Here is a 26,676-nt window from a genome sequence, read left to right as displayed (position 1 = left end):
CTGCTAAAGGACCATTAGATCAGATTTAACATGAAGAGACTGGAACACAAACTCATTTCTAAAGGAATCAGACAGTGAAGAGCAGCAGACAGGATTCTGGAGATGTTCCTCCACTTTCAGATGGAGCTGATAAACTCATTTCTAAAGGAATCAGACAGTGAAGAGCATCAGACAGGATTCTGGAGATGTTCCTCCACTTTCAGATGGAGCTGATAAACTCATTTCTAAAGGAATCAGACAGTGAAGAGCAGCAGACAGGATTCTGGAGATGTTCCTCCACTTTCAGATGGAGCTAATAAACTCATTTCTAAATGAATCAGACAGTGAAGAGCAGCAGACAGGATTCTGAAGATGTTCCTCCACTTTCAGATGGAGCTGATAAACTCATTTCTAAATGAATCAGACAGTGAAGAGCAGCAGACAGGATTCTGAAGATGTTCCTCCACTTTCAGATGGAGCTGATAAACTCATTTCTAAAGGAATCAGACAGTGAAGAGCGTCAGACAGGATTCTGGAGATGTTCCTCCACTTTCAGATGGAGCTGATAAACTCATTTCTAAAGGAATCAGACAGTGAAGAGCATCAGACAGGATTCTGGAGATGTTCCTCCACTTTCAGATGGAGCTGATAAACTCATTTCTAAAGGAATCAGACAGTGAAGAGCAGCAGACAGGATTGTGGAGATGTTCCTCCACTTTCAGATGGAGTTGATAAACTAATTTCTAAAGGAATCAGACAGTGAAGAGCATCAGACAGGATTCTGGAGATGTTCCTCCACTTTCAGATGGAGCTGATAAACTCATTTCTAAAGGAATCAGACAGTGAAGAGCAGCAGACAGGATTGTGGAGATGTTCCTCCACTTTCAGATGGAGCTGATAAACTCATTTCTAAAGGAATCAGACAGTGAAGAGCATCAGACAGGATTCTGAAGATGTTCCTCCACTTTCAGATGGAGCTGATAAACTCATTTCTAAAGGAATCAGACAGTGAAGAGCATCAGACAGGATTCTGGAGATGTTCCTCCACTTTCAGATGGAGCTGATAAACTCATTTCTAAAGGAATCAGACAGTGAAGAGCATCAGACAGGAAATAAGCGTAAACTCCAGTACATATAGAAATATAAATAAACATGTACACGGTCTTTTGTTTTGACCTTGATTTTTATTTATTATAAACAAGGACTGAAATAAACAATAACAGCTACAATGTTCTGAAGTGTCTTTGATGTGTAACCGAGATCTCCTGAAACACCTTTAAGTGTTTGTGACGCACTTCAGACGCGGCCTCATGGCCACAAAAACAAGCTGCTCCAATTTCTCAGGCTATTGATCTGTATTGATCGGGTAAACAGAGGCCCGGTGACTCTGGCCCCTCACACAGCTTGGTCCAAGGCTGTTGACCACTTGCCGATATCAAGGACGGCGGCAAGTGAAAGGCCAGCGGCCTGGATGGAGGCGGTGCTGTGAGGAGTGAAGGCTAAATGAAGGAGCAGCTGCATCCACTGAGGGTCCTTGAGCTGATTAAAGCCCACGCCATGCTAATGGCCACTGTGGAGGACAGTTAGGGGGGCTTTAAGAGCGTTTGGCTCGGGGGGCTAAGGGGTTTGAGGTTTGTGGTGTTGGAGCTGCACACAGTCTGTTACCCAAACATCAACAGCCCCACCATATTACAGGGTACTGACCGCTACACCCAGCCTGGAGCCGTCGTCTGATCGATTATCGCTGATTGACGAGGACAGCATACATACCCTCTGGATCTGAAATATGAATATATTTATTATCATTGAGATTTTCACAGAGCCAAGCTGTACACTGAACATGTCCTGTGTTTCAGAAAATAATAAAATCGTTTTATTAACATTATTTCTGGACATTAGAGTATAAAATGTATATATTGTGTATAATATTGTCTATAAATATATCGCTGCTGTTATAACAAAACCTTGTATCTCCAGGGAAGCAGTTTAGCGCTGAGAATGAAGTTATAATGACAGTGTAGACAGATTTACAGTACATTATTCATCATTTTATTCACTTCTCCTTTGCAGAATTCTTGAACTATTGTATAAAATTCCCTCTGCTGAGCAGTGAGTTGGTGTCTGCAGTGATGCTGGTGTTCTGGCTCCGTGACTTCATCGTTCAGATGCCAAATATTTTCCCATAAACCAAAACAGTGCAGGGTCCCTATGGGGTCACAAATTGAACATTAGATCATTTTTGTGGACATTACACAGTCATAGACTTCTGAAATCAAATGATAGACAATTACAGCTGGGAATCTCTCACTCTGCCTCACCACGTCATTATGGACATTTACCACTGAAGACCGTCGTCATCTTCTCTAATATTCGGGTTCAGTATGTCCTACATGGTGAAACGAAGCCTCTGTCTGTTACGTTTACTGGGCTTGAGGTGGGCTTGGTTACTCTTACATGGTCCACTTAATAAAGTCACCCAAACCAAGTAGATCCTGTGGTTTAAACAGCCAAACAACCCACACAAAACACCTTAATACCTGTTTCAAGTGAACAGAGATGTTAAACACAGGAAAAGACGTATGACGTATAAAGACAATAAAACCGAGTAACTGAACGTCATCAGTTCTCAGCGCTTTACTTACAGCTTCATCCCTCAGCCGTCATCATCACTGAACACACATTATTCACGGCCTCGTCTCTGAGTTATCGTCAATTATGGCCTCGGTCTCGGGCGTCTTCCTCCAGCGTCGTGACTCTCTGTCTTTGCAGTTTTGGTGCATCATTTTTTATTAGAATTGTGCTTCATATATCAGCCCCCGTGTGCCGACTTGACCGGCAAGATGCATCAGAGGCACTTGGTCATGTGTGCATGTCAACAAGCAGATTCCCTTACTCCACCTTACACGTTAGTGCTAGAGAGGAATTTAACAAAGTAACCCAGAATAATATCCACAACCCCTATTCCAAAAACGTTAGGACAGCAGAATAAAAACAGGGAGTTATAAATCTACTTTGGCCTGTATTTGAACAAAACAGTACAGGATATTTTCAAATGTGCTGTTTTTTGTGGACATTCATCCTGAAATTAAAAACAAACACTGTGACGTGTAAAGCATCTTAAACAGGTGATGCAGGCATGCTTAGATATCCAGGAAAGGGTGAGTGAGTGAGTGAGTGAGTGAATGAATGGGTGAGTGAGTGAATGGGTGAGTGAATGAATGGGTGAGTGAGTGAATGGGTGAGTGAGTGGGTGACTGAATGAATGAGTACGTGAGTGAATGAGTGAGTGAGTGAATGAGTGAATGGGTGAGTGAGTGAATGGGTGAGTGAGTGGGTGACTGAATGAATGAGTAAGTGAGTGAATGGGTAAGTGAGTGAGTGAGTGAGTGAATGGGTGAGTGAGTGAATGGGTGAATGAGTGAGTGAATGAGTGAGTGAGTGAATGGGTGAATGAGTGAATGGGTGAATGAGTGAGTGAGTGAGTGAATGGGTGAGTGAGTGAATGGGTGAGTGAGTGAGTGAATGAGTGAGTGAGTGAATGGGTGAGAGAGTGAGTGAATGAGTGAGTGAGTGAGTGAATGGGTAAGTAATTGAGTGAGTGAATGAGTGAGTGAGTGAGTGAATGAGTGAGTGAGTGAGAGAGTGAATGAGTGAGTGGGTGAGTGAATGAGTGAGTGAGTGAATGAGTGAGTGAGTGAATGGGTAAGTAATTGAGTGAGTGAATGAGTGAGTGAGTGAGTGAGTGAGTGAATGAGTGAGTGAGAGAGTGAATGAGTGAGTGAGTGAGTGAATGAATGAGTGAGTGAATGAGTGAGTGAATGAGTGAGTGAGTGAGTGAATGGGTGAGTGAGTGAGTGGGTGAATGAGTGAGTGAGTGAGTGAATGAATGAGTGAGTGAGTGAATGGGTAAGTAATTGAGTGAGTGAATGAGTGAGTGAGTGAGTGAGTAAATGAGTGAGTGGGTAAGTAATTGAGTGAGTGAATGAGTGAGTGAATGAGTGAGTGAATGAGTGAGTGAGTGAGTGAATGGGTGAGTGAGTGAGTGGGTGAATGAGTGAGTGAGTGAGTGAATGAATGAGTGAGTGAGTGAATGGGTAAGTAATTGAGTGAGTGAATGAGTGAGTGAGTGAGTGAGTAAATGAGTGAGTGGGTAAGTAATTGAGTGAGTGAATGAGTGAGTGAGTGAATGAGTGAGTGAGTGAATGGGCGAGTGAGTGAGTGAGTGAATGGGTGAGTGAGTGAATGAGTGAGTGATTGAGTGAGTGAATGAATGGGTGAGTGAGTGAGTGAATGAGTGAGTGAGTGAATGGGTGAGTGAGTGAGTGAATGGGTGAGTGAGTGAGTGAGTGAATGAGTGAGTGAGCGATTGAGTGAGTGAGTGAATAAATGGGGGAGTGAGTGAGTGAATGGGTGAGTGAGTGAGTGAGTGAATGAGTGAGTGAGCAATTGAGTGAGTGAGTGAGTGAGTGAGTGAATGGGTGAGTGAGCGATTGAGTGAGTGAGTGAGTGAGTGGGTGAGTGAATGAGTGAGTGGGTGAGTGAGTGAATGGGTGAGTGAGTGAGTGAGTGAGTGAGTGAGTGAGTGAGTGAATGGGTGAGTGAGTGAGTGAATGAGTGAGCGATTGAGTGAGTGAGTGGGTGAGTGAGTGAATGGGTGAGTGAGTGAATGGGTGAGTGAGTGAGTGAGTGAGTGAATGAGTGAGTGAGCGATTGAGTGAGTGAGTGGGTGAGTGAGTGAGTGAATGGGTGAGTGAGCGATTGAGTGAGTGAGTGAGTGGGTGAGTGAGTGAATGGGTGAATGAGTGAATGAGTGAGTGAGCGATTGAGTGAGTGAGTGAGTGGGTGAGTGAGTGAATGGGTGAGTGAGTGAATGAGTGAGTGAGCGATTGAGTGAGTGAGTGAGTGAATGGGTAAGTGAGTGAGTGAATGAGTGAGTGAGCGATTGAGTGAGTGAGTGAGTGAATGGGTGAGTGAGTGAGTGAATGAGTGAGTGAGTGATTGAGTGAGTGAGTGAGTGAGTGAGTGAGTGGGTGAGCGATTGAGTGAGTGAGTGAGTGAATGGGTGAGTGAGTGAGTGAATGAGTGAGTGAGCGATTGAGTGAGTGAGTGAGTGAATGGGTGAGTGAGTGAGTGAATGAGTGAGTGAGCGATTGAGTGAGTGAGTGAGTGAGTGAATGGGTGAGTGAGTGGGTGACTGAATGAATGAGTGTTTTCATTCGGCCTCTTCATGTCTCCCAACGTTTCGTCAGAGCATTGTGATGCAAATAATTCCCAGGGACTATAAATATTCCACACTCTGTAACTCACGCAAAACTCGCACTGAAGCAGGTGCAGCGTCTCAGGTGTTTCTGCTCTTCCCAGCTGGACGAGTAAAGACTGTGGCTGGGGATCGAGCTGGACCGGAGCACGGAAAGCCTCTGTCGATGTAGCGTTTTCCTGTTGATGAGCTCTGGCTGATGAATGCAGAGCGGAGTGAGCCGTTTCTCTGACTGACAGAAGTGCTGTGTTTACCTGACAGGCAGGCAGAAAGGACAGCCGAGCACGGCTGACTGACACGGCTTGTTAGCAGCCACAACAAGCATGATGAAGCGTTTCGGGATGCAGGGAGAGTTTCCACAGCATCTCTGCTGCTTTAAATTAGGGCGTCAAACTCGTCCACCTGACAGACCACACAGAAAATTCTGGATGGAGTCAAAGGCCATATTTGAATAAATATTCACACTGTCTGTGTTTTTGGCTACAGGGTTTTATCTGGGTCTTATTTGTTCTCTTATTTTTAATTATACAAACGTGACCAGTGTATCTAGAACCACACTCTGCCCTGATTACTCCTGCAGCTCATTTCTGAGTTTAACTGGGAGTTTTAGTCTCACTGAGAAAATAAAGCCGTTCATTTTATTGACTATCTGTGTTCATTCTAACAACGTCAGCATCACTAAAAAGAAAAGCTCGTACAGTAGGAACAAAAACGAGACGTCTACAGCCTGGAGTGCACAATCACTCAGCTGGAGCGCGATTGGGCCCTGGGCCAATCACGACAAGTGCCTGAGTGTCTGTGCGTGCACATGATTATTTCAGCAGGGGTCCGTCCGACGTGGCTGGCTGGCCCAGTCGGTCTCCGTGCTGGTGATGTCTCTGAGGCGTGCTGGGAGGAGAGACTGATTGGGCAGATGTTCCAACACTGGAAGAAAACAAAGCCTTTAAACAGCCCCTCATGTACAGCAGACCACCGGAGAGGGCCTTGATTTGAAACCCCCAGCTGGTAAGTCTTCCTTGCTGGTGTAGCTGTCCTAACACAGACAGCACCTTCGGTTCCAAGAGTTCCACAGGGATGTAGTGGACACTGGATACTTTGCTAGCTTGCTAAACGTCCCAGACCTAAAATGATGTCATTTTAAAATGATGTGGGAGGCGCCGTCGCCTCAGAGCACGAAGGGTGTGGGTTCGAGTCCCCGGCCGGGTGACCAGCGTCCTCTCTGTACGGAGTTTGCACGTTCCCCCTGTGTCTGCGTGGGTTTCCTCCCACAGTCTAAAGACGCAGTCAGACTAGCTAGAGATGCCAAATTGCCCCTTGGTGTGTGTGTGTGTGTGTGTGTGTGTGTGTGTGAGTGTAGATTTTATACACTTGTTAGTGATGGGTGTGGCTGAAACACTTGACCTCAGTGATTAGGAGGGGTGTCCACATACTTCTGGCTATACAGTGGAGGTATTTCTTATGGTAGTTTTTTAGGCTACAACTATGCTGGTCTACTGGGCAGAAGCATGAAAAAGAGAGGAGAGGCGACTGGTCAAGCTGGTCAGGCGAGCAGGGTCAGTGGTCGGTGTGGAACTGGACTCTGTGGTCAAGGTGGCTGAGAGAAGGACACTACACAAACTGGCTCTCCATTATGGAGGATGATGGCCACACACTGCACACCATCATCAGGGACAGGAGGAGCAGGTTTAGTGGCAGGCTGCTGTCACAGAGCTGCTCAACCCACAGATTCAGGAGGTCTTCGTCCCCAGAGCCATCAGGCTCTTCAGCTCCTCCCAGGGGGACCAGCAGAGAAGGGGGGGGGGTGGGGGCTGAATCTGAACCTCATGTTAAATCGTAGGTTTTATCTCAGGCTTAATCTTGTGCTCCTTTTCATCCATCTGAACATCTGGACACTTTACTGTACATACCGCACCTTCTGTAGCCCCTATCGCACATCTCACACATCTGGACACTCCACACTAGACACTTTATATTAGTACCAATAAGATTCAGTGGTCATTATACGCCGTTACCTGTCCGGTCATTACTGCGCTGCGTCTTTCGTCTCAGGCTATAGATCTGATTCCAGGCTGTTGTACGTTTGCAGGTGTATATCCGGCTGTAGAGAGGATCTGTATGTTCATTCTTCCTGTTATATTGTTTCACCCTGATTAGACAGACAGACAGATTTAGCTCAACAACACTTGTGTGAGTCAGTGTGAATGTAGTTTTGCCCACAAGTCATTGCAACGTGATGAAATTCCCGTTTCAGACATGAATGGGACCCAAAGCTAGTTTTATTATTAAGACTAACAGAACCCTAACCCTAGCCCTAGCCCTAACCCTAACCCTAAACCTAGCCCTAACCCTAGCCCTAACCCTAAACCTAACCCTAGCCCTAACCCTAGCCCTAAACCTAACCCTAGCCCTAACCCTAGCCCTAACCCTAACCCTAGCCCTAAACCTAACCCTAGCCCTAACCCTAGCCCTAAACCTAACCCTAGCCTTAACCCTAACCCTAGCCCTAGCCCTAGCCCAAACCCTAAACCTAGCCCTAGCCCTAAACCTAGCCCTAACCCTAACCCTAGCCCTAACCCTAGCCCTAACCCTAAACCTAACCCTAGCCCTAGCCCTAACCCTAGCCCTAGCCCTAACCCTAGCCCTAAACCTAGCCCTAACCCTAGCCCTAACCCTAGCCCTAACCCTAGCCCTAACCCTAGCCCTAACCCTAGCCCTAACCCTAAACCTAACCCTAGCCCTAACCCTAACCCTAGCCCTAACCCTAGCCCTAAACCTAACCCTAGCCCTAGCCCTAACCCTAGCCCTAAACCTAACCCTAGCCCTAGCCCTAACCCTAGCCCTAACCCTAGCCCTAGCCCTAAACCTAACCCTAGCCCTAACAGAGCATGTTGTGTCTGGACGCTGATATGCGGGTAAAATAGCGAATATTCCCATACATTTTAAAATCTGCACAAAATTGAAAAAATGAGATAATTAAATGTTGGACGACTGGTCGACTCAGACGGCGCAGCCGCGGCGTAAACGCCTAAAATGATAAAAATGTGCATTAACGGTGTTTCCCAGATTAAAGGGATATTCCTGGTGTAAGACGGCCCCTGCTGCTCATACACTTCTACATTATTACATTTTCTCTGACATAAAACCCTGACTGGGCGTGAAGAAGCACATCTGGGCTTACAGGCTGCAGCGGCCCACGCCCGAGGCGCACCGCTCACTGTAAAACATGCTCGATTACGTTTGATCTTTCATTCGGTTCTGAGACAAGATGCTTTACTGAAAATCAAACATTTATGTGAAAATAACTGTTCATGTAGATTGAGGTGGGTTTATTGGGGTCCCCATGATGTTGCTTAGCTACAGAACATACTGAGCTCCAGGCTCCACACAGACTGAACAGAACCCAGGGCTGCTGTTCGGGGCTGGATCCTCTGGTGTGGCGCCGGCAGAGCAGAGCCTGTTGAATGCGACTGATTCCGGCAGCCGTTTGTTCCGGCCTAATGAAACACGGCCGGCGCCGCGGCGGTTCTGACAGCCGCAGAGGGGAGAAAAGCGCCGTGTTGATATGCAGACGGGCTGCTGGAAGGGAGACAGCTCTTTTTGACGGAGGGGCACATTTGACTCAATGTCTCGAGAACAGCTGCCTCCCAGATGGATCCGCTGCCTCTGGCCTGCGGCGGAGGCAGTGCTGAGCAGTCAGGCTTGACCGCCGAGCTGAGAGAGAGCTGCTCTACAGTGTCTGTCAGTCCTTTACAGACAGACTCGCCTCGCCTCACTCAGTAACGAGCAGCAGGGTAATCAGCAGAGCCCTGAGCCATGCAGGGACAGGAGCGTCCACCCACTGTCAGAACCGTCATTTACACACAAACATGGGCTTGAAAGTCTCTATATCAGTCCAGCCTCAACCTCCAACAGGGGATATTTCCAGATACGTTGGGTGTTTAAATGATTAAAGTCGCCGGACATCAGGCCTTTCACTGTATACAGTACCAGGACGCTGTCTGTGTGTAAACACATCTGAAGTTCTGATCCGTCCGTCCACAGTGAGCAGCCACTATTAAGCTCACAGTGGTCAGCATTGTCCAGAGCAGCTCGACAGCAATGCAGTTTCGTCTTTCTTCACAGGTACATACCTGACCACGTGCTCATTTTCATGAAAAGTGGAAGAAAATAAAATCCACAGCACACACATCCCTGGACTAAAGGCCAAACAAATGACCAGAGTACAGTCCATCTTACACTGTAAAAAGTGGGGCGGTGCGTTTGAGGTTTGCGTTCATGTAAAACATCCAGTCTGTTGATTTTGCTTCACTCTGTTTAATCCAGATGTTTTTAGCGGAATGAACCGGTTTTAGACCTAATATCTAAAGTTGATTTCCTTCTAGTTCTCAGCTCCGGCTTGGAGTGGACATCAGAGCAGTTCAGTAGCCGTGGACCAGAGTGTCTGCTAAACGCTGTAGATGTAAACGTACCGGTCAGCATCCTGTTAAAACGGTTTAATAACTGGACGTTTTATTTAAAACAACCTGCTAAAATGACCTCTGGGGTGGTCAGTGTTCGTTGACAGTCACCGCCTCTCCCAGAGTACCAGCCCGAGACCACCTGGCTGCCTGTGTCAGGTTTATTGAGGTTTATTGGGGTTTGACCCGCCTGCCTGCTTAACTCCCACACCAGTGGTCAGTTCCACCAGAGCATGACGCATGGCAGCGTTTCTGGACCCGCAGCTGATCCTGTATGATTAAAATAACTGGTGCATGGCGTGATGGTCAACACAGTGTCCTCACAGCTGCCACAGATTCAGCCTCGCGAGGGGCTTGTGATCAGACTAAGCCTAGTCCTGAACCAAACTGCAGTGCTGATGATGTTTCACCATTAGACTCAGAAACCCAGTCAGCTTATCTAGCGCAGCAGTCCGAGCGTGACGGTCAGCTGGGAGCGCTCGGCCCCACGCGTCTTCGGGTTTATTGTGGTGAACTGTGGGTGAGCAGAAAGACGAAGCGCATCATCATGACACCATCACAGTGGGCTTCACTCGGCTTATTCAGAGTGTGAATAAAACCAGTCAATTCCTGACTTCTTATAGTGTTTCTGACCGCTGGCCCTACTGGCCTTTTCTTTCTGTTCTAACTTATTAAACTTCAGGAAAACAAAACATCCGGCGCGTTTAGTGAATCGTGATAAAACCCAATTCCAAAGTAAAGCGCAAATAAACGCAGAAGGCAGTGAATCCACGATGAGTTTGCGTGTTCAGTGCCCAACATGCTTACTAGGTGCTGTTAAAGGAAAAGTGACGTCACACGCTGGTAAACATGCTGCTGTCCCAACTATATATTTACAAAAAGTTCATAAAGCAAAATATAAAATGCTGCTGTACCATTTTCAATGTAATTCAGGTCAAACTGAGTTTATACTGATTTTTGTTTTGTTAGCACTTCACACACAACTTGTTTTCACCACATCTCTGGGGCCCAACTGCTGATGTTTTCAATCTCCAGTCATTTTAATTCATATGGCGAGCAAAACCCTCCCTCAACGCTGTGGTCAGCAACACTACAGTCATTTACTGACCACCACCAAATATCATGACAGAATTTCACAATTATTAATATTCATGAAATATTGTCATGATTACAGTTTTATTATTATGACTTATAAACAGCCGCTACATTAACTGGACTGATGTAACTGACCGTTTCATAGCTACAGCTTTAGCCTCGACGCTCCCGACCTCACCGAGAGTAAACGAGGCACAGCCTCTTCTGTTTTGGCCTCGCTGTATGACCTAAGACACTGACCGTTCGTCCTTTTTGATAAAATATACATTAATAAAAAGGAGAGAATATATTTTTGACCATACTGACACCAGAACGTCCGAGGGTTCTGTAGACTTTTGTAGCAGGAACCTGTTTAGAGATCCGGAGCTCGTACATCAGCACCACCTCCCATTTGAGCTTCACGTCTTCTTAAATGGTTTTTAATGTTTTTCATGCTTCCAGTAAGGAAAGCGTCCGATTCGCAGTTCATCTGTGGATCTAGTGCACCACAATATTCCACATCAGTCCTGCTGATGACTGGAAGCTGGGAGGCTTTCCAGATTATGGGAAGCACCGTGTGTTAAATAAGTACATTTTTCCAGCTCCTGGATTTATTGTTTATTTATGTGTTCTCCATCATTGCACTGCGTATAAACTACATTCTGTTCCAGATCAACCTCCATGAATATGACAGGCAAATATCAGGAATCCTGATCCCCGAAAACCGCTGCCTCAGGAAACCCACACCACAGACTCGTCTGCTTTACAGGACTTCAGGATCATTTCCCGATTGTTAGAAGTAAAACTCATTTAATCATTATTAATATTGAATGCAGTAAATTCCCATCGCAATCACGCTGTGACCTAATGCCCTGATGTGCAATACGCCAGCATCTATACAATCAATGATTAAAATAATAGGTGCTGGTGCGACGGTCAGCACAGTGTCCTCACCCTGCTGACCACTGTGAATTCAGAACGTCATGACAGACCAGCTAAATGAACAAAATGCTTCTACTTTATAAAAATAAGGCTTTAGTTGGACATCTACACAATATCAAAGCAACTGATACTCATATCAATAATAATCTCCATTAAATGAGGACAGAACTGGCATCAGACCGAGACGAGGAGATTCCACCAGCTGACTTTCAGAAAACAAGCAGCTGACAAACGTGTCGAAAATATTCTAAACGGATGCTTAACGACAAATAAACAGATGGAACAACCGTTACTGTTACAGTAAAATCAAGGTGACAAACATGGGGGTTCCTGGGGGTTCCTGGGGGTCCGGGACCCACTAACTGATCTCTTTAACTCCCTGAATGTCTCAAAAAACAAAATCCATGAAAAGAAACTAATTATAAAGGAAAAAATAGACACTCAAATGTAGTTCATCAGCTTCTGTCTCTGGTGGTCTTAACTAACTAGAGCTGCAGCTCTGCTCTGCCTCAGGGTGGCGCTGTAGCAGACTGGCTCACCCAGTTGGTCCTTCATAGCCTAGAAACCGTAACTCTGCCCAAATTTCTCTGAAACTCTTTCCAATGAGCTGCAGCAGATCTGAAAACCGGAAAACTCGCCCAGTTTCCCAAGAGTTTGGAGTGAAGAGAGACTGTTCCTCATTCCTCACACTGAAGACCGGAGAGGAGACGAGGAAGATCTCAGTTACTGCGAGGAAGAGCGCAGAACCGCACTAGAACAGAGACTCTACAAAAGAGGAGACGAGGAAGATCTCAGTAACTGTGAGGAAGAGCGCAGAACCGCACTAGAACAGAGACTCTACAGAAGAGGAGACGAGGAAGATCTCAGTTACCGTGAGGAAGAGCGCAGAACCGCACTAGAACAGAGACTCTACAGAAGAGGAGAAGAGGAAGATCTCAGTTACCGTGAGGAAGAGCGCAGAACCGCACTAGAACAGAGACTCTACAGAAGAGGAGACGAGGAAGATCTCAGTTACCGTGAGGAAGAGTGCAGAACCGCACTAGAACAGAGACTCTACAGAAGAGGAGACGAGGAAGATCTCAGTTACTGTGAGGAAGAGCTCAGAACCGCACTAGAACAGAGACTCTACAGAAGAGGAGAAGAGGAAGATCTCAGTTACTGTGAGGAAGAGCGCAGAACCGCACTAGAACAGAGACGCTACAGTAGAGGAGATGAGGAAGATCTCAGTTACTGCGAGGAAGAGCGCAGAACCGCACTAGAACAGAGACTCTACAGAAGAGGAGACGAGGAAGATCTCAGTTACTGTGAGGAAGAGCGCAGAACCGCACTAGAACAGAGACTCTACAGAAGAGGAGACGAGGAAGATCTCAGTTACTGTGAGGAAGAGCGCAGAACCGCACTAGAACAGAGACTCTACAGAAGAGGAGACGAGGAAGATCTCAGTTACTGTGAGGAAGAGCGCAGAACCGCACTAGAACAGAGACTCTACAGAAGAGGAGACGAGGAAGATCTCAGTTACTGCGAGGAAGAGCGCAGAACCGCACTAGAACAGAGACTCTACAGAAGAGGAGACGAGGAAGATCTCAGTTACTGCGAGGAAGAGCGCAGAACCGCACTAGAACAGAGACTCTACAGAAGAGGAGACGAGGAAGATCTCAGTTACTGCGAGGAAGAGCGCAGAACCGCACTAGAACAGAAACTCTACAGAAGAGGAGACGAGGAAGATCTCAGTTACTGCGAGGAAGAGCGCAGAACCGCACTAGAACAGAGAGTCTACAGAAGAGGAGACGAGGAAGATCTCAGTTACTGTGAGGAAGAGCGCAGAACCGCACTAGAACAGAGACTCTACAGAAGAGGAGACGAGGAAGATCTCAGTTACTGTGAGGAAGAGCGCAGAACCGCACTAGAACAGAGACTCTACAGAAGAGGAGACGAGGAAGATCTCAGTTACTGTGAGGAAGAGCGCAGAACCGCACTAGAACAGAGACTCTACAGAAGAGGAGACGAGGAAGATCTCAGTTACTGTGAGGAAGAGCGCAGAACCGCACTAGAACAGAGACTCTACAGAAGAGGAGACGAGGAAGATCTCAGTTACTGTGAGGAAGAGCGCAGAACCGCACTAGAACAGAGACTCTACAGAAGAGGAGACGAGGAAGATCTCAGTTACTGTGAGGAAGAGCGCAGAACCGCACTAGAACAGAGACTCTACAGAAGAGGAGACGAGGAAGATCTCAGTTACTGTGAGGAAGAGCGCAGAACCGCACTAGAACAGAGACTCTACAGAAGAGGAGACGAGGAAGATCTCAGTTACTGTGAGGAAGAGCGCAGAACCGCACTAGAACAGAGACTCTACAGAAGAGGAGACGAGGAAGATCTCAGTTACTGTGAGGAAGAGCGCAGAACCGCACTAGAACAGAGACTCTACAGAAGAGGAGACGAGGAAGATCTCAGTTACTGTGAGGAAGAGTGCAGAACCGCACTAGAACAGAGACTCTACAGAAGAGGAGACGAGGAAGATCTCAGTTACTGTGAGGAAGAGCGCAGAACCGCACTAGAACAGAGACTCTACAGAAGAGGAGACGAGGAAGATCTCAGTTACTGTGAGGAAGAGTGCAGAACCGCACTAGAACAGAGACTCTACAGAAGAGGAGCTGATTCAAACAGATTTACTGACACTGAAGCTAACCCTAACCCTAACCCTGACCCTGACCCTAACCCTAACCCTGACCCTGACCCTGACCCTGACCCTAACCCTGACCCTGACCCTGACCCTGTGGGTAAAATGCTTATATAATTATTAAACTAAGTGAAATCAGGTGTTTTAATAGGTCACAATAAGCCCTTTAATGTTCTGCTCCCTGCTGAGGAAACATCTCGCAGGGCTGCGTCGCATGGTCGTGGTATTTAAACTGTGCCGTAATGATAAATACAAAGCAGCAAGTCACTCCCAAAACAAGACTGCGCTGGACGGGTCAGGTGGACAGAAGAAACAGAGAAGCAGGCGGATTCAAGTCTTACCGGTGTTTAAGTCTAACAGGCCTTGACACTCCATCTCACCCAACTGACATCACAACACACACCAGATTCACATTGACAGGGAGGAAATGACATAAATTAAAGACCCTCTCCACATTCAGGCTGAATGTTTGGCTCCGTTTCTGCCGTCGCAGCTACTGAAAGCCCCCAGAGGACAGAAGCTTTCTCTACAATCTAAACAACATTGGTCATTAACTTCATGCTTTGCAGGTCAGAAGAAAAATCATTAAAACTGTACTACCCCAAAAAGAAATGTAAAATAAAAAGCAGAGGAAAAATAGAGGAATCTGTTATATAACTAATCACACAATCATTAATGCCTCGCATATACAGCCCATAACGTTCCCTTCAAACTGCTCAGATGTGCCGAATCAGTAACATACTCTTCATATAAAAATACAGGCGTCTGCAGATTCTCTGAGATATCTCTATACAATTATGCATAAATGTAGCTGAATAGATGTGTGTGGACGGCCAGCGTGGACGGCCAGCGTGGACGGCCAGCGTGGACGGCCAGCGTGGCGTGTGTTGGTTCGGGGCTTCTGTCTCATCTGATTCCAGACCAACTGTGAAGATATGAGGTCCATCCTGATCCTCTGGAAGCTGCAGCCTCCTCTTCACCTGGACCAACAAGACAGGTTAGTACAGCAGCAGCTTTACAGAGGGAACATTAAAAGAGACCAACAGAAAAGGTCCAAAACGAGAGGAACTGGTGCAAACACTGAAAGACTGAGTCTCACAGCAGCTTTCAAATTATTACAGGATTTAAAGTGCAGGTGTGCAGTGATGGGCCGCGTGGTCAGACTATGATGGATGCTGGAAAGGATCTACGTTGATCCAGGTGGATGTTGGGGGGCATCAGTGCGTTCAGTAATCTGACCGCCTCTGGGGGTGGGGGGGCTGTTTTGGAGTCTGGAGGTAGAACGGATGCTCTGGCGCCTTCTGCCAGATGGCAGGAGGGTGAAGAGTCCTCGTGAGGGGTGGGAGGATGTCCTAAAGTGTCTGTGGATTCTCCGTATAGTCGATGGACAGGTTGGCTCTCGCTGTGAGGAAGCAGTCGGATTTTCAGCAGCGTGTGCACCTCTGCAGTCAGCCACGGCTTCTGGCGATGGTCTTGAACGAAGGCACATCATCAGCTAAAGCTGCCAGTCACGCTGCATGTTCCTCCAAATTGGTCGGTTCTTTATATGAAGCCTCTGAAGGCCCTGTCTAAGATGCTGTCACGGGGCCACAGTAGCTCAGCAATCCCGGCGTCCGCACTGGGAAGTCAGCTGGAGTCGCAGGTGGTCCCGTTTATTATAGTAAAGCAGACGATGGAGAGGAGAAGAGATGCCAGGCGGCTACAGTCAGCTTCAGCCTGGCTTCGATCCCTGAGCATTCACTGCGATTCCTCTGTTTGACACTGCCTGTCCGTTCAGCGCCTACAGGTCATCACAGCTGAGTGCCGTTTCCCATGTCAAGCAGGATCTGGTGACCACATGTTCACCACAGTTTCTGATGCTCTTCTTAGGCATCATGACTACAACAAACATGATCACCACATTTTCAGGACCCCAAGTAGACGCTGCGTTGAAAACGAGCTGCCACCTTCGGTCAGGATATTTCCCCTGCACACGGTTAAAACACCAGTATCCTGCATTTTTCTGGAGGTCCACATAAGATGTTCATGTGGTTTTAAGTGTCTGAAACACTGAAGGCCGTGTTCAGTGATGGGACCTTGTGTTTTGGATGAACGCCTGTGAAGAAACTGCTCAAACTCTCAGACTTCTGAAAGTAGAATTTGCCAAACGAAACCAAAGTATCACTTAATTCGACACTCGGGAGGAGGGGGAGGGAATGGAGATGAATATGCTGAATATAAACGTTTTTACAGTAGGGACTTCAACACACAAGCGTACCCTGAGCGATGGCGGCCAGCTTGCTCTTCTCCTCGGGGCTGAGCTGCAGCATGGTGTGTATGACGGGCAGCAGCGCCTGCTTCTCACTGCCCGAGCGCAGGAAGATGAACTGCAGCAGCACGTTCTTCAGATACTCCAGGTTGGCCACCGATTTCTCTCGCTCCTGATTCCGCTCCAGACGCCGCAGCTCGCTCTTCAGGAGCTGCACAGGAAGCAGAGGCAGTTAGTCTGAGAGGGGCAGTTACAGTCTGAGAGGGGCAGTTACAGTCTGAGAGGGGTCGGTTACAGTCTGAGAGGGGTTGGTTACAGTCTGAGAGGGGCAGTTACAGTCTGGGAGGTGCAGTTACAGTCTGGGAGGGGTCAGTTACAGTCTGGGAGGGGTCAGTTACAGTCTGAGAGGGGTCGGTTACAGTCTGAGAGGGGCAGTTACAGTCTGAGAGGTGCAGTTACAGTCTGAGAGGGGTCAGTTACAGTCTGAGAGGGGTTGGTTACAGTCTGAGAGGGGCAGTTACAGTCTGAGAGGGGTCAGTTACAGTTTGAGAGGGGTTGGTTACAGTCTGAGAGGGGCAGTTACAGTCTGAGAGGGGTCAGTTACAGCCCGAGAGGGGCAGTTACAGTCTGAGAGGGGTTGGTTACAGTCTGAGAGGGGCAGTTACAGTCTGAGAGGGGCAGTTACAGTCTGAGAGGGGCAGTTACAGTCTGCGAGGGGCAGTTACAGTCTGCGAGGGGCAGTTACAGTCTGAGAGGGTCATTTACAGTCCGAGAGGGTCATTTACAGTCCGAGAGGGGTCAGTTACAGTCTGAGAGGGGTCAGTTACAGTCTGAGAAGGGTCAGTTACATGGAAACACAACATAGCTGGTGTTAGAGACCCTCTGACAGAAGCAGCAGCAGTACTGCATGCTGGACTTTAAATGAATGACCACTATGTTAATCCTGTATTTGAGCTGCAGGTCAAACTGGCCACTCAAGCTGTCTGAGCTCTGTAACAGCAGCGTTCACTTTATGGAGGAAGAGTGCGACGCAGTCAGAGTGAAAACACACCGGAGTATTTGTGGGAACGAAGTCAGGGCAGATTACTGCCTCGGGTCTTACTGAGACAGTGGTCGTCTCACGGGAACAGACTGATCTGGTATCGAGAGCGTCAGGGGACCCCCACCAGAAATTTAGGGCTAAATGTGGGGGAGAACAAACTGGGTGTGAAATTTCTGACCGATCCAACACGGGTGCGCTGGTCAACACTGTCTGATGGACAAGTTCTACTACTTATTTTGTCGTTTATCTTGTCTGCTTTTTGTTTGTGTAGTTTTGCTCATTTTAGTGTAACCGGATTAAAATCCATTTTAATGTCCTTTTCAACCTCTAATGCTGTAAAAGCTCAGCTACAGCGGAAAAGACCCTCACGCAGCTCAGAGGGAAATAAAGGCTGGCTGGCTGGCTGACTGACTGACTGACTGACTGACTGACTGACTGACTGACTGACTGACTGACTGACTGACTGATTAATCTTATTGTAAAGCGTGCTTGGGTGTTTTGAAAGGCACTTCTGAATAAGATTCTTTATTCTTCTTCCTTATTATTATTATTATTATTATTATCATTATTAGTATTATTATTATTATTATTATTATTATTATCACTGTTGCTGTGAACCATCAAGACATGTTGACATTTTAAGGTGACAGTAGCGTTGATATCATAGGGATGAATATCGATTGTTGCTTTAGTCGCTGTTTTATTTGAGTTATTGAGTTATTGAGTTATTTATTGTGTTTTATTCGCCCTTTTTATCTTTAAGCCCCGCCTCTCTGCTAGTGAGTGACTCACGCTGTTCTGCTCCATCAGGACGGCGTTGGTGGCTTCGCTCTCGTGCAGTAAGCTGTTCAGGTGCTCCACGCTGCGACTCGCCGTGCTGAGTTTCTGACTCAGTTCCTCCTTAGACGGTTCGACCTGCCACACAAAGGGCTCTACACACACACACACACACACACACACACACACACACAGACACAGACAGACAGACAGACAGACACACACACACACACACACACACACACACAGACAGACACACACGCACAGACACAGACAGACAGACAGACACACACACACACACACGCACACAGACACACACAGACACGCACAGACACGCACAGACACGCACAGACACACACAGACACACACAGACACACACACAGACACACACACAGACACACACAGACACACACACAGACACACACGCACACAGACACGCACAGACACACACAGACACACACAGACACACACAGACACACACAGACACACACACAGACACACACAGACACACACAGACAGACACACACGCACACAGACACGCACAGACACACACAGACACACACATACAGACAGACACACACACACACACACACACATACAGACAGACACACACACACACACACATACAGACAGACACACACACACACACACACACACAGTTCCTGGTTTATTTAAATGAGTAGAAGCTTTTGGACTGTTTTAATCATCTAAACTCCGGTGCACAAAGTTTCTTCAGTCATATTTGTGTATTTTTAAAAATAATTCACAATTGTACCAAAATAATCAGTCAGATCGTGGTGAAGTTTGAGGGGCTATGATGTGCTTTAAAAATCTCATTTCTGTGTAACAGTTGAAAAAAATCTCTGTTCTAAAGCAATAGTTACGGGGGGTCTGGGGGGGGGGGGTCTGGGGGGGTCACTACAGGCCCCACAGGATGATATGATCACTCTAAGAACAGGTTTAATCCTGAGTCTTTAATAATCTCGCCTTACTGCTGTTTTTAGTGTTTCTGACTCGTTTTGTAATCTGACTGTTCCTGACAGAAAACCAGAACCTGAGAAACAGCACCATCTTGTGGATTAAGGCTGAAATGCAACCTATTCGTCCAACAATCGGCTTAATACACATTAAAAGTACTAATAAATAACAAGCCTCTATTTATCAAAACCACATCTAAACCACAAATTCACTAAATGAAAAAGCTCTTGAAGCACATATTTAAATATAAACCGTGGAAATCTCGTCTAAATTAAACCAGAGACTTAGAAAGGAACATAGGTGGTAAAACGGTACCTTGCTTGGGGTCTGGGGAGGTGAGGAGCTGCTCGAGCGTGGGCGGGGGGGTACCTGCTGTGGAAACGGACTCTGTCTCCGTCATCTCCATTCCCTCCCCCTCCTCCCGAGCCATGCCCTGCAGGTCAAACAGAGGAAGCTCCGTAAGCTTCCTGTCCGCCTGGGGTTTCCTGCTCTGCTGCACAGGGGCCGAACCTGGAACAGGGAGAAGAGTGAAGACGATAAAACAGCAAATAACAACAGAAACATCATCTACAGACGGGTCAGAGGTGCCGAAAGCTGGCCATGAGGATTCCTGACAGTCTGAGTGCCTCATTCCTGATACATTAAAGGGGAACTCCACTGATTTTTCAAAATATCTGAAAATATTAATTTGTAGAGAAACTAAACTTTCTTCACAGTGGTGGTGATGGGAACCAGGCGTCGCCATGACTACAACACAGATATAGACACTTTATTTACCATCCAGAACCACCAGAGAACCTACACGAGTCTTCTGAGCTTATATGGAATGTTGATGATGGAAAACAGTGGAAAATCTGGAATAATGAGTTTTCTTTGGGGACTATTTTGCCGCACAGCGCCCTGCATGTCTCCCTCCACCATGAATGGAGTTGAAGTTCTCTAAACTCTCATAAAACAGCGTCTCAGTCATCAGGCAGTGAATTCAGAACCAGCTCATGTAGGAACTTTCTGTAGGAGCTTTTAGAGGGACGTCTGGTTCCCATCACCACCACTGTGAGCGGTTCTGACTCGGTCAGTTTATCTAGAACAGAGCGTTTCACACCAAACCGCTCTGAACCGCTGTGTTTACATCTTAACTGGTTAATTATGCTGAATAAAACGGGACTAACTTCATTAAACCTGAGAATGCTGCACTGGATGCTCGTTACTGTTGTACGCAGCTGCTTTGTCTTCCAGTGCTCTGTGAATGTACTGCACGTTTGGCCCTGAAACACCGGCCGTGGTCATTCTTACAGTAGACCATGTGAGGTGGTGACGAAAGAGTTCTGACGCTTTTGTAAACCATCCCAACTCATTAGGCGCTCAATTCATGTGAAAACTGAAGACATGCGATTCTTCAGGTGTGCAGAGGCCACAGCTGCTGAAGTCTTTGACTGAGACGGTCAGACCTTTTTCAGAGCTGGGTCGTTCTGAAGCGGCTGTGCTCATACCAGTGCTGGCCGGTTCCTTCTGCAGCTGGAACAGCTGGGCCTCCAGACTGTTGATCTGCCGCTGCAGCGTCTCCACGGTGCTGCGGTGTTCCTCCTGCAGGTGGTGCACCTGCTCCCTGAAGCTGCTGCGCAGAGAGTCCGCCTGAGCCGTGAGCTGAGACACCGACTGACTGTGCTCAGACCTCAGGGCCACGTTCTCCGAGCGCAGGGACAGAACCCTGAGAAGGGAGGAAAAGGAGGATAAAACGTTAATAAACCTGCGGAATAATAAATATCTAATCACACTGACTCTCGAGCCAAAACGTGGCCACATTATAAAACGTCTCCGCTGTTAGTTTAGCATCTCTTTTGGAGATGGTGCTCAAATTTAGGGGATTTCCATGTTGTCCTGCCCGGCGGCGGGAACAAGTCCGAAATCTTCACTCGAGGCCCAAATTAAACAGTCTAGCCTCGATTCCGGTCCCGAGTCAGAACAGCTGAGTCGAGTCCTAAACTAGTCCATAAACACTCGGCTACACATCAAAGCACTACTGAACTACACTCTTCAAATGATGGTTCTTCAAGGGTTCTTTAGGAAAGGAAATGCTTCTTTACAGAACCATGAACACTCAAAGAATCATTAGCATGATTAAAGGGTTCTTTCTAGGGAGAAATGGTTCTTCAGATGGATTGAGAAAGTGCATGAATGAACTGTAGAGAGTTCTACTCAGAACCTTTTTGAAAAGGGTTCTCTACAGCACCAAAATGGGTTCCACTATAGTCATGGTGTCAGGCTTGCAGTAACAGAAGAACCCGTTTCTGTTCTCATTCCTGCACGTTCTCCATCAACCTGAAGGCGATATCCAGTTTTTTCTGAGGTTTGGTTTGAGTTGGAAGACAAACACAATAATAATGATAAAAAATCTTCAGCCACGATTTTTATTCTGTCTCTGCACTAAACCCACCCAACAGGCCACGTCCACACCAACAAAGCTTAATCCTCGTGAAAGGAGAAGGTCTACCTCTCTCTCAGCTCAGCCTCCTTCGTGACCGTCTGCTGCAGCATCTTGTTGTGGCGCTCCAGGAGCGTGTCGTGCTCCGCGTGAAGCTGCTGGAGCTCCGCGGTGCCGCTCTGCAGGTTCAGCTGACTCTCCTGCAGCTTGGAGCGCAGCTGCTCCAGCATCGTCTCCATGTGCTCCCTGACCAGACAGACGCAGCACAGTCCTGAAATTCTCTCTCAGTGTAGAGCAGAAACACCTGACCTCACCAGCAGCAGCTACACAGGACAGGGTTCTTAACTCAGCAAGCGAAACTGAACGTTTGACTTTGCTGTCGCTGATTAAGGAAACCAAGCTTTTGGAGACAGTGGCCAGTTTATGTACCAATGCCTGCGAATATAAACGAGGAGGCCTTCTGTGACTCCAAACGCCGTAGAGTCTGTACTGATAACAAAATAAACACTCATCCATTTCAGAAATGTGGTCCTTTGTTCAGGGGCTTAGTAGCTGGGTTAAACGAGCTTTTAGACTTTTTAAACAACGTACGGAAGAAACATTCCTAGTAAAAGAGACGTAAGAAAGATTATCTTACATAACTGAGCAAGTAAATAAAATACAGACTGTGTTTCAAGTCAGAGGCAGGTACTTTCCTTGTAGCCAGCCAGCCAAATTATTACCCACAAAACCGCAACCATGCAAAAGAGCCGAGGGTTCAGGAATGCGGCTCACTGATTGGCTGATGCCGCCGTCTCCACGGCTATCTAGCTGATGTTACGTGGGCGCCTATCTCACTGATATAACTGAACCGCAAGCTCAGAGCGAGACACACGAGCTCATCAGGGTTTACCCTCGTCCAACGCTCCGAACCCAGCTGAAGGTCTAACTAGCTGATGAGCTGAATCAGGTGCGCTTAATGAGGCAGGCCAGTTTGTCTCCATATAAGAGAACATCACAGTGGCTGTGACGTCACACATACCACGGCGTCTCAGCACGAAGCAGGGCGACACAGTAAAGCTCCTCACCTCTCCTGTTTGGAGAACTCTGCATCGCTCTGAGTGGAGCTCCTGCTCCTCTGCTGCTTCAGAACGTTGTGGACCCGCACCTTATAGCCCTCAAACTCCAACAGCGTGGACTCAAGTTCAGCCTGTAGGTCAGATTATTCACATCAACTCGAAAATCTCCTGCCTTAGTTTAGTCAATAAAGCACAACAAACCACTTTCAGGACTACAGACCAAGACTGCCCTTCAGAAAGACTCCTGCTGCTCTTCACTGTGTCGGTCATACAGCCATACGGTCACACAGTCTGCAGTTTAGCCTGTAGCTGCAGTGCCAGACTAAAATACCTTCAGACACTAAACTTCATCTTCATCATCATCGTCACTGACCGTATAATCCGGACAGGGTCACAACGGTAAACTTAACTTCAGACATTAGTAAAATGTCTCATTAGTGTAAAGATTTGCTATTAATAATGTTTATATTCTTAACTCTTCACCATCCATGTGTGATTTAAAGCAGTAGCTCACGAGCAAGTTGGGTAAAATATCCTCAGTGTAAATGTCTATATGGTCTATATTGTTCATTCTTGTGAAGGACAGTTTGTAGTTTTATCTATGTTATATACTGTCTATGCAGTAAGACGTAACCCTGTTGAGTAATAATCAATAATTCTCGTCTTTTCAGAGTCTTGCTCTCCCTTCGCTGCTCTGACCTGCTGTGGGACTAATAAAGCATCGTCTTACCCACAGACTACAGAACTCCTGGCGTGGTGTTGTTCCTAATCTATCGCTTTAAGGACACGCAGCCCTCTCTGTGTGGTTCTAGCTAGTGAGAGAAGACGGTTCCGTCACACAGAAGGCATCAGGGAAAAGAGTAAACACCTTTTTGGAGCTGAGCTCGTCCTGTAAAGCGCTCAGCTGGTGCTGGTATGAGCTAAACACCTTCTGATGGTGGTCGTTCGCCGACTTGAGCTGCTCCTGAAGTCGGTGCCGATCTGCGGTCAGGTCGCTGCACTGAATCTGAGACAGACCACATGCACACACACGAGAATGACACAGTCTCACTGCTGAAATGCCTTTGGATTCTACAAGTTAGTTCTGACAGTAATGTAAACACTGAAGGCCTGTCAGACACGGTCCCCCACTCTGTGCCGCTCCGCCGCTTCCAACAGAGCGCGGTGCCAGAACGACGACCAAGACACTTAGAAGACAACTTGCTTTCATTTTCAAACCTTTTGTCCACGACTGACTGTAATTACTTCATAAAGATTCAATCAGAAGCTACAGAACACCTCTGAGATCAGATGTGTGACATCACAGCCATCTCAGCTAACTGGTGGTCTGTTCAAGCTTCATGCCAGAAAAGTGGATATTCCTGGATTTACGTCTGCGCTGATCCTGTTCATGGACTTACCTTATAGCTCTCAAGCTGCTGCTGACTGGCCTCCAGCTCTCCTTTCAGAGAAGACTGTACGATCATCTGAGACGCTTCCTGCCAAACAACCAATCACGGTCAAGGCTTTTTACACCGGAAGACAAAATCCTTAAACATCACAGGGTTCTGCTCTATCACTGTTCCACATCTGTCTGTGGAAATGGACACATACAGCTGTCCAGAAGCACTGATTACACCTGGAGTCACAGAATCACAGCTTTGTTCTCTCACACAGAGAAGCCAACTGACTGCCTGGACTAGAAGGCAGAGAGTTTGAGGTAAATGTAAATGTTTGTTTACTTTTTCACAGAATCACTCGACTCACTTCCTTCTTGGCATCCGCCAGATCCTTCTTGGTCTTCACCAGCAGCTGCTTTATCTTTGAGGCCTTTTCTTCTGCGTTATCTGCCAGTGATTTTAGAGACGCTGAGGAAGAGTAAAGGAAAAGATTCAGCCGTGGTGATGATCTGAAGAGACGCTCTGTGAGGTCTCATTCGGTCTAATGTAAGGTTAGATTTAATGACAACGTTTCTCGACAGGCTGCCCAGCAGAGTGCGCTGTCACACAAAGACGGCTGAATAGAGGATCGCCTACAACCCCAGGACTGTGAACGAGTTTCCAGCCAGAGTCGCTGTGAGCGGAAACTTGCTGGAACAGGCGAATCGGAGCAGATCTCACGGTGTAGCTGTAGCCTTGATGGCTGGCTGTTTTTCTACAGTCCCTCTAATACTGAACGTATATATAACACATACCGGTCACACAGCTGTCCAGAAACCTCTGGCTCGTCGAGGATCAGTAATATTACCCTGCGCTGGCTGTGAATGTAGAGACGTCAGAATCTCACCGATCTCCTGCAACAGCTTCTCCTCTCGGTCTCTCTGAGCCTCAGCGCGACTCTCCTGCTCCTCTATCTGCCTGTTCGTCTCGGACAGCTGGTGGTTCAGCTCTTTAACCAGCCGCTCATAATCGGCCATCTCCATGTCCAACAGGGCGCTCTGCTGGACATCCTGAGAAAAATAAATAAATAAATAAAATGAAAAGGTCTGGTGGTACATCATCATCACAGCTGCTGGGGGATTCAGTGGCTGATGATTCAACTGCATTGACGACACTTAGGCAGCTGGGCCACTCAAGAGCAACTCAGAATTATACGAATTGGGCGATATGGAAAAAAACATTATAAATCACAAGCTAATCAAAGTATCTGACACGCATCACAATCATATGATAATGTTCACTTTGTAATGAAACACTTGTTAGTCGGTGCTCTTTAAGTACTGACGAGGTCCACAATATGCTCTGTAAACTGCTGGCACGGTGGCGTGGTGGGTGGCGCTGTCGCCTCACAGCGAGGAGGGCCTGGGTTCGATTCCCCGGCCGGGCGAACGGGGTCCTCTCTGTGTGGAGTTTGCATGTTCTCCCCGTGTCTGTGTGGGTTTCCTCCAGGTTCTCCGATTTCCTCCCACAGTCCAAAGACATGCAGTCAGGCCGATTGTGTAAAATGATCAAATTGTAAGTCGCTCTGGATAAGAGCGTCAGCCAAATGCCGTTAAAAAAAAAAACAAAAAAAAACTGCACTGTGGCTTAATTTATCAGGATAAAGATCAAACATCGTTATATTGCAGACTCTGCTCTGTACACATCTCTGAGCTTAAGTTATAACTTTGGTGGAGTTCCCGTTAAAAAGCATGGGCGTGTATATAAACGTATGCTTAGCGTAAATCGATTCCCACATTAAAGAACCTGTCAGAGATTAAAGGTAAAGTCCACTGTGTGGGTTCTGGACGTGCCTTTCTGAGCTGCTCCAGCTGCTGCTCCGTCTGCTGGAGCTGCTGCTTCTGTTTCTGTAGTAAAGCGTTCAGCTCTTCAGATTCCTTAACGGCCGCCTGGTGGTCCTGGAGACACAACAGACACCCAGTTGTACGGTTCATTAAAAAGGCTGTGCAGATTTCCTACATGAGCAGCGTACAGACAGGGCAGAGCTCTCAGAGCTTCGGTTCGGCTGCTCCTACCTTTGTTTTCTGCTCTTTTAAAAGCCTTTCCGTCTCCAGGTCTCTCTCCAGCCCAGATTTCAGCTTGTGCAGCTCCAGCGTCTGAGCCTCCAGCTGTCGGACGTTACTCTGGAGAGTCTCCACGCGGGCCATCAGGTCTTCTCTCTCAGACAGCAGCTGCTTATTCTGACAGGCAGACAGAGCCTTAGTTTAGTTTCTATTACGTTTGTAAAGCGTTTTATGATGATTATTAAAATGCACTGGCTGATCAATAACGTGACATGATTAAACAGTGGCCTGCACGATTTGGTTCAATTCCATGAACAGTTTGATTCAAAACACCCGCAGAAGCA

General features: G+C 47.1%; 1 protein-coding gene and 1 long non-coding RNA gene across 3 annotated transcripts in view; both read right to left on the bottom strand.

Moving 5' to 3' along the window:
- Positions 1-1,951: 1,951 nt before the first annotated feature.
- Positions 1,952-2,922, bottom strand: LOC119263643. The gene is made up of 3 exons (XR_005130423.1): positions 2,622-2,922; positions 2,298-2,471; positions 1,952-2,185 (listed from the first exon to the last, which is right to left on the bottom strand). It is a non-coding gene; the product is annotated as an uncharacterized LOC119263643 (long non-coding RNA).
- An 11,793-nt stretch (positions 2,923-14,715) lies between these two features.
- Positions 14,716-26,676, bottom strand: part of LOC108440487 (GRIP and coiled-coil domain-containing protein 2) — a 30,213-nt gene continuing 18,252 nt past the window's right edge. Inside the window, exons 11-23 of one of the 2 annotated variants that reach the window (XM_017719363.2) lie at positions 26,345-26,509; positions 26,123-26,227; positions 25,177-25,339; positions 24,658-24,758; positions 24,312-24,389; positions 23,780-23,917; positions 22,921-23,042; positions 21,923-22,099; positions 20,922-21,139; positions 19,747-19,941; positions 18,469-18,608; positions 16,644-16,845; positions 14,716-15,366 (exon numbers count right to left, since the gene is read on the bottom strand). In XM_017719363.2, the coding sequence (XP_017574852.2) occupies positions 15,293-15,366; positions 16,644-16,845; positions 18,469-18,608; positions 19,747-19,941; positions 20,922-21,139; positions 21,923-22,099; positions 22,921-23,042; positions 23,780-23,917; positions 24,312-24,389; positions 24,658-24,758; positions 25,177-25,339; positions 26,123-26,227; positions 26,345-26,509 (1,878 nt within the window). In that variant the 3' untranslated portion in view covers positions 14,716-15,292. The remainder of the gene's footprint in view (positions 15,367-16,643; positions 16,846-18,468; positions 18,609-19,746; positions 19,942-20,921; positions 21,140-21,922; positions 22,100-22,920; positions 23,043-23,779; positions 23,918-24,311; positions 24,390-24,657; positions 24,759-25,176; positions 25,340-26,122; positions 26,228-26,344; positions 26,510-26,676) is intronic. The other variant, XM_037539556.1, reaches the window with a different exon arrangement.

The sequence above is a fragment of the Pygocentrus nattereri genome, chromosome 6, assembly GCF_015220715.1.
Source record: "Pygocentrus nattereri isolate fPygNat1 chromosome 6, fPygNat1.pri, whole genome shotgun sequence".
NCBI lineage: Eukaryota > Metazoa > Chordata > Actinopteri > Characiformes > Serrasalmidae > Pygocentrus > Pygocentrus nattereri.
Note: the sequence above shows the minus strand (reverse complement) of the source record. Positions and strands in the feature narration are given on the sequence as shown.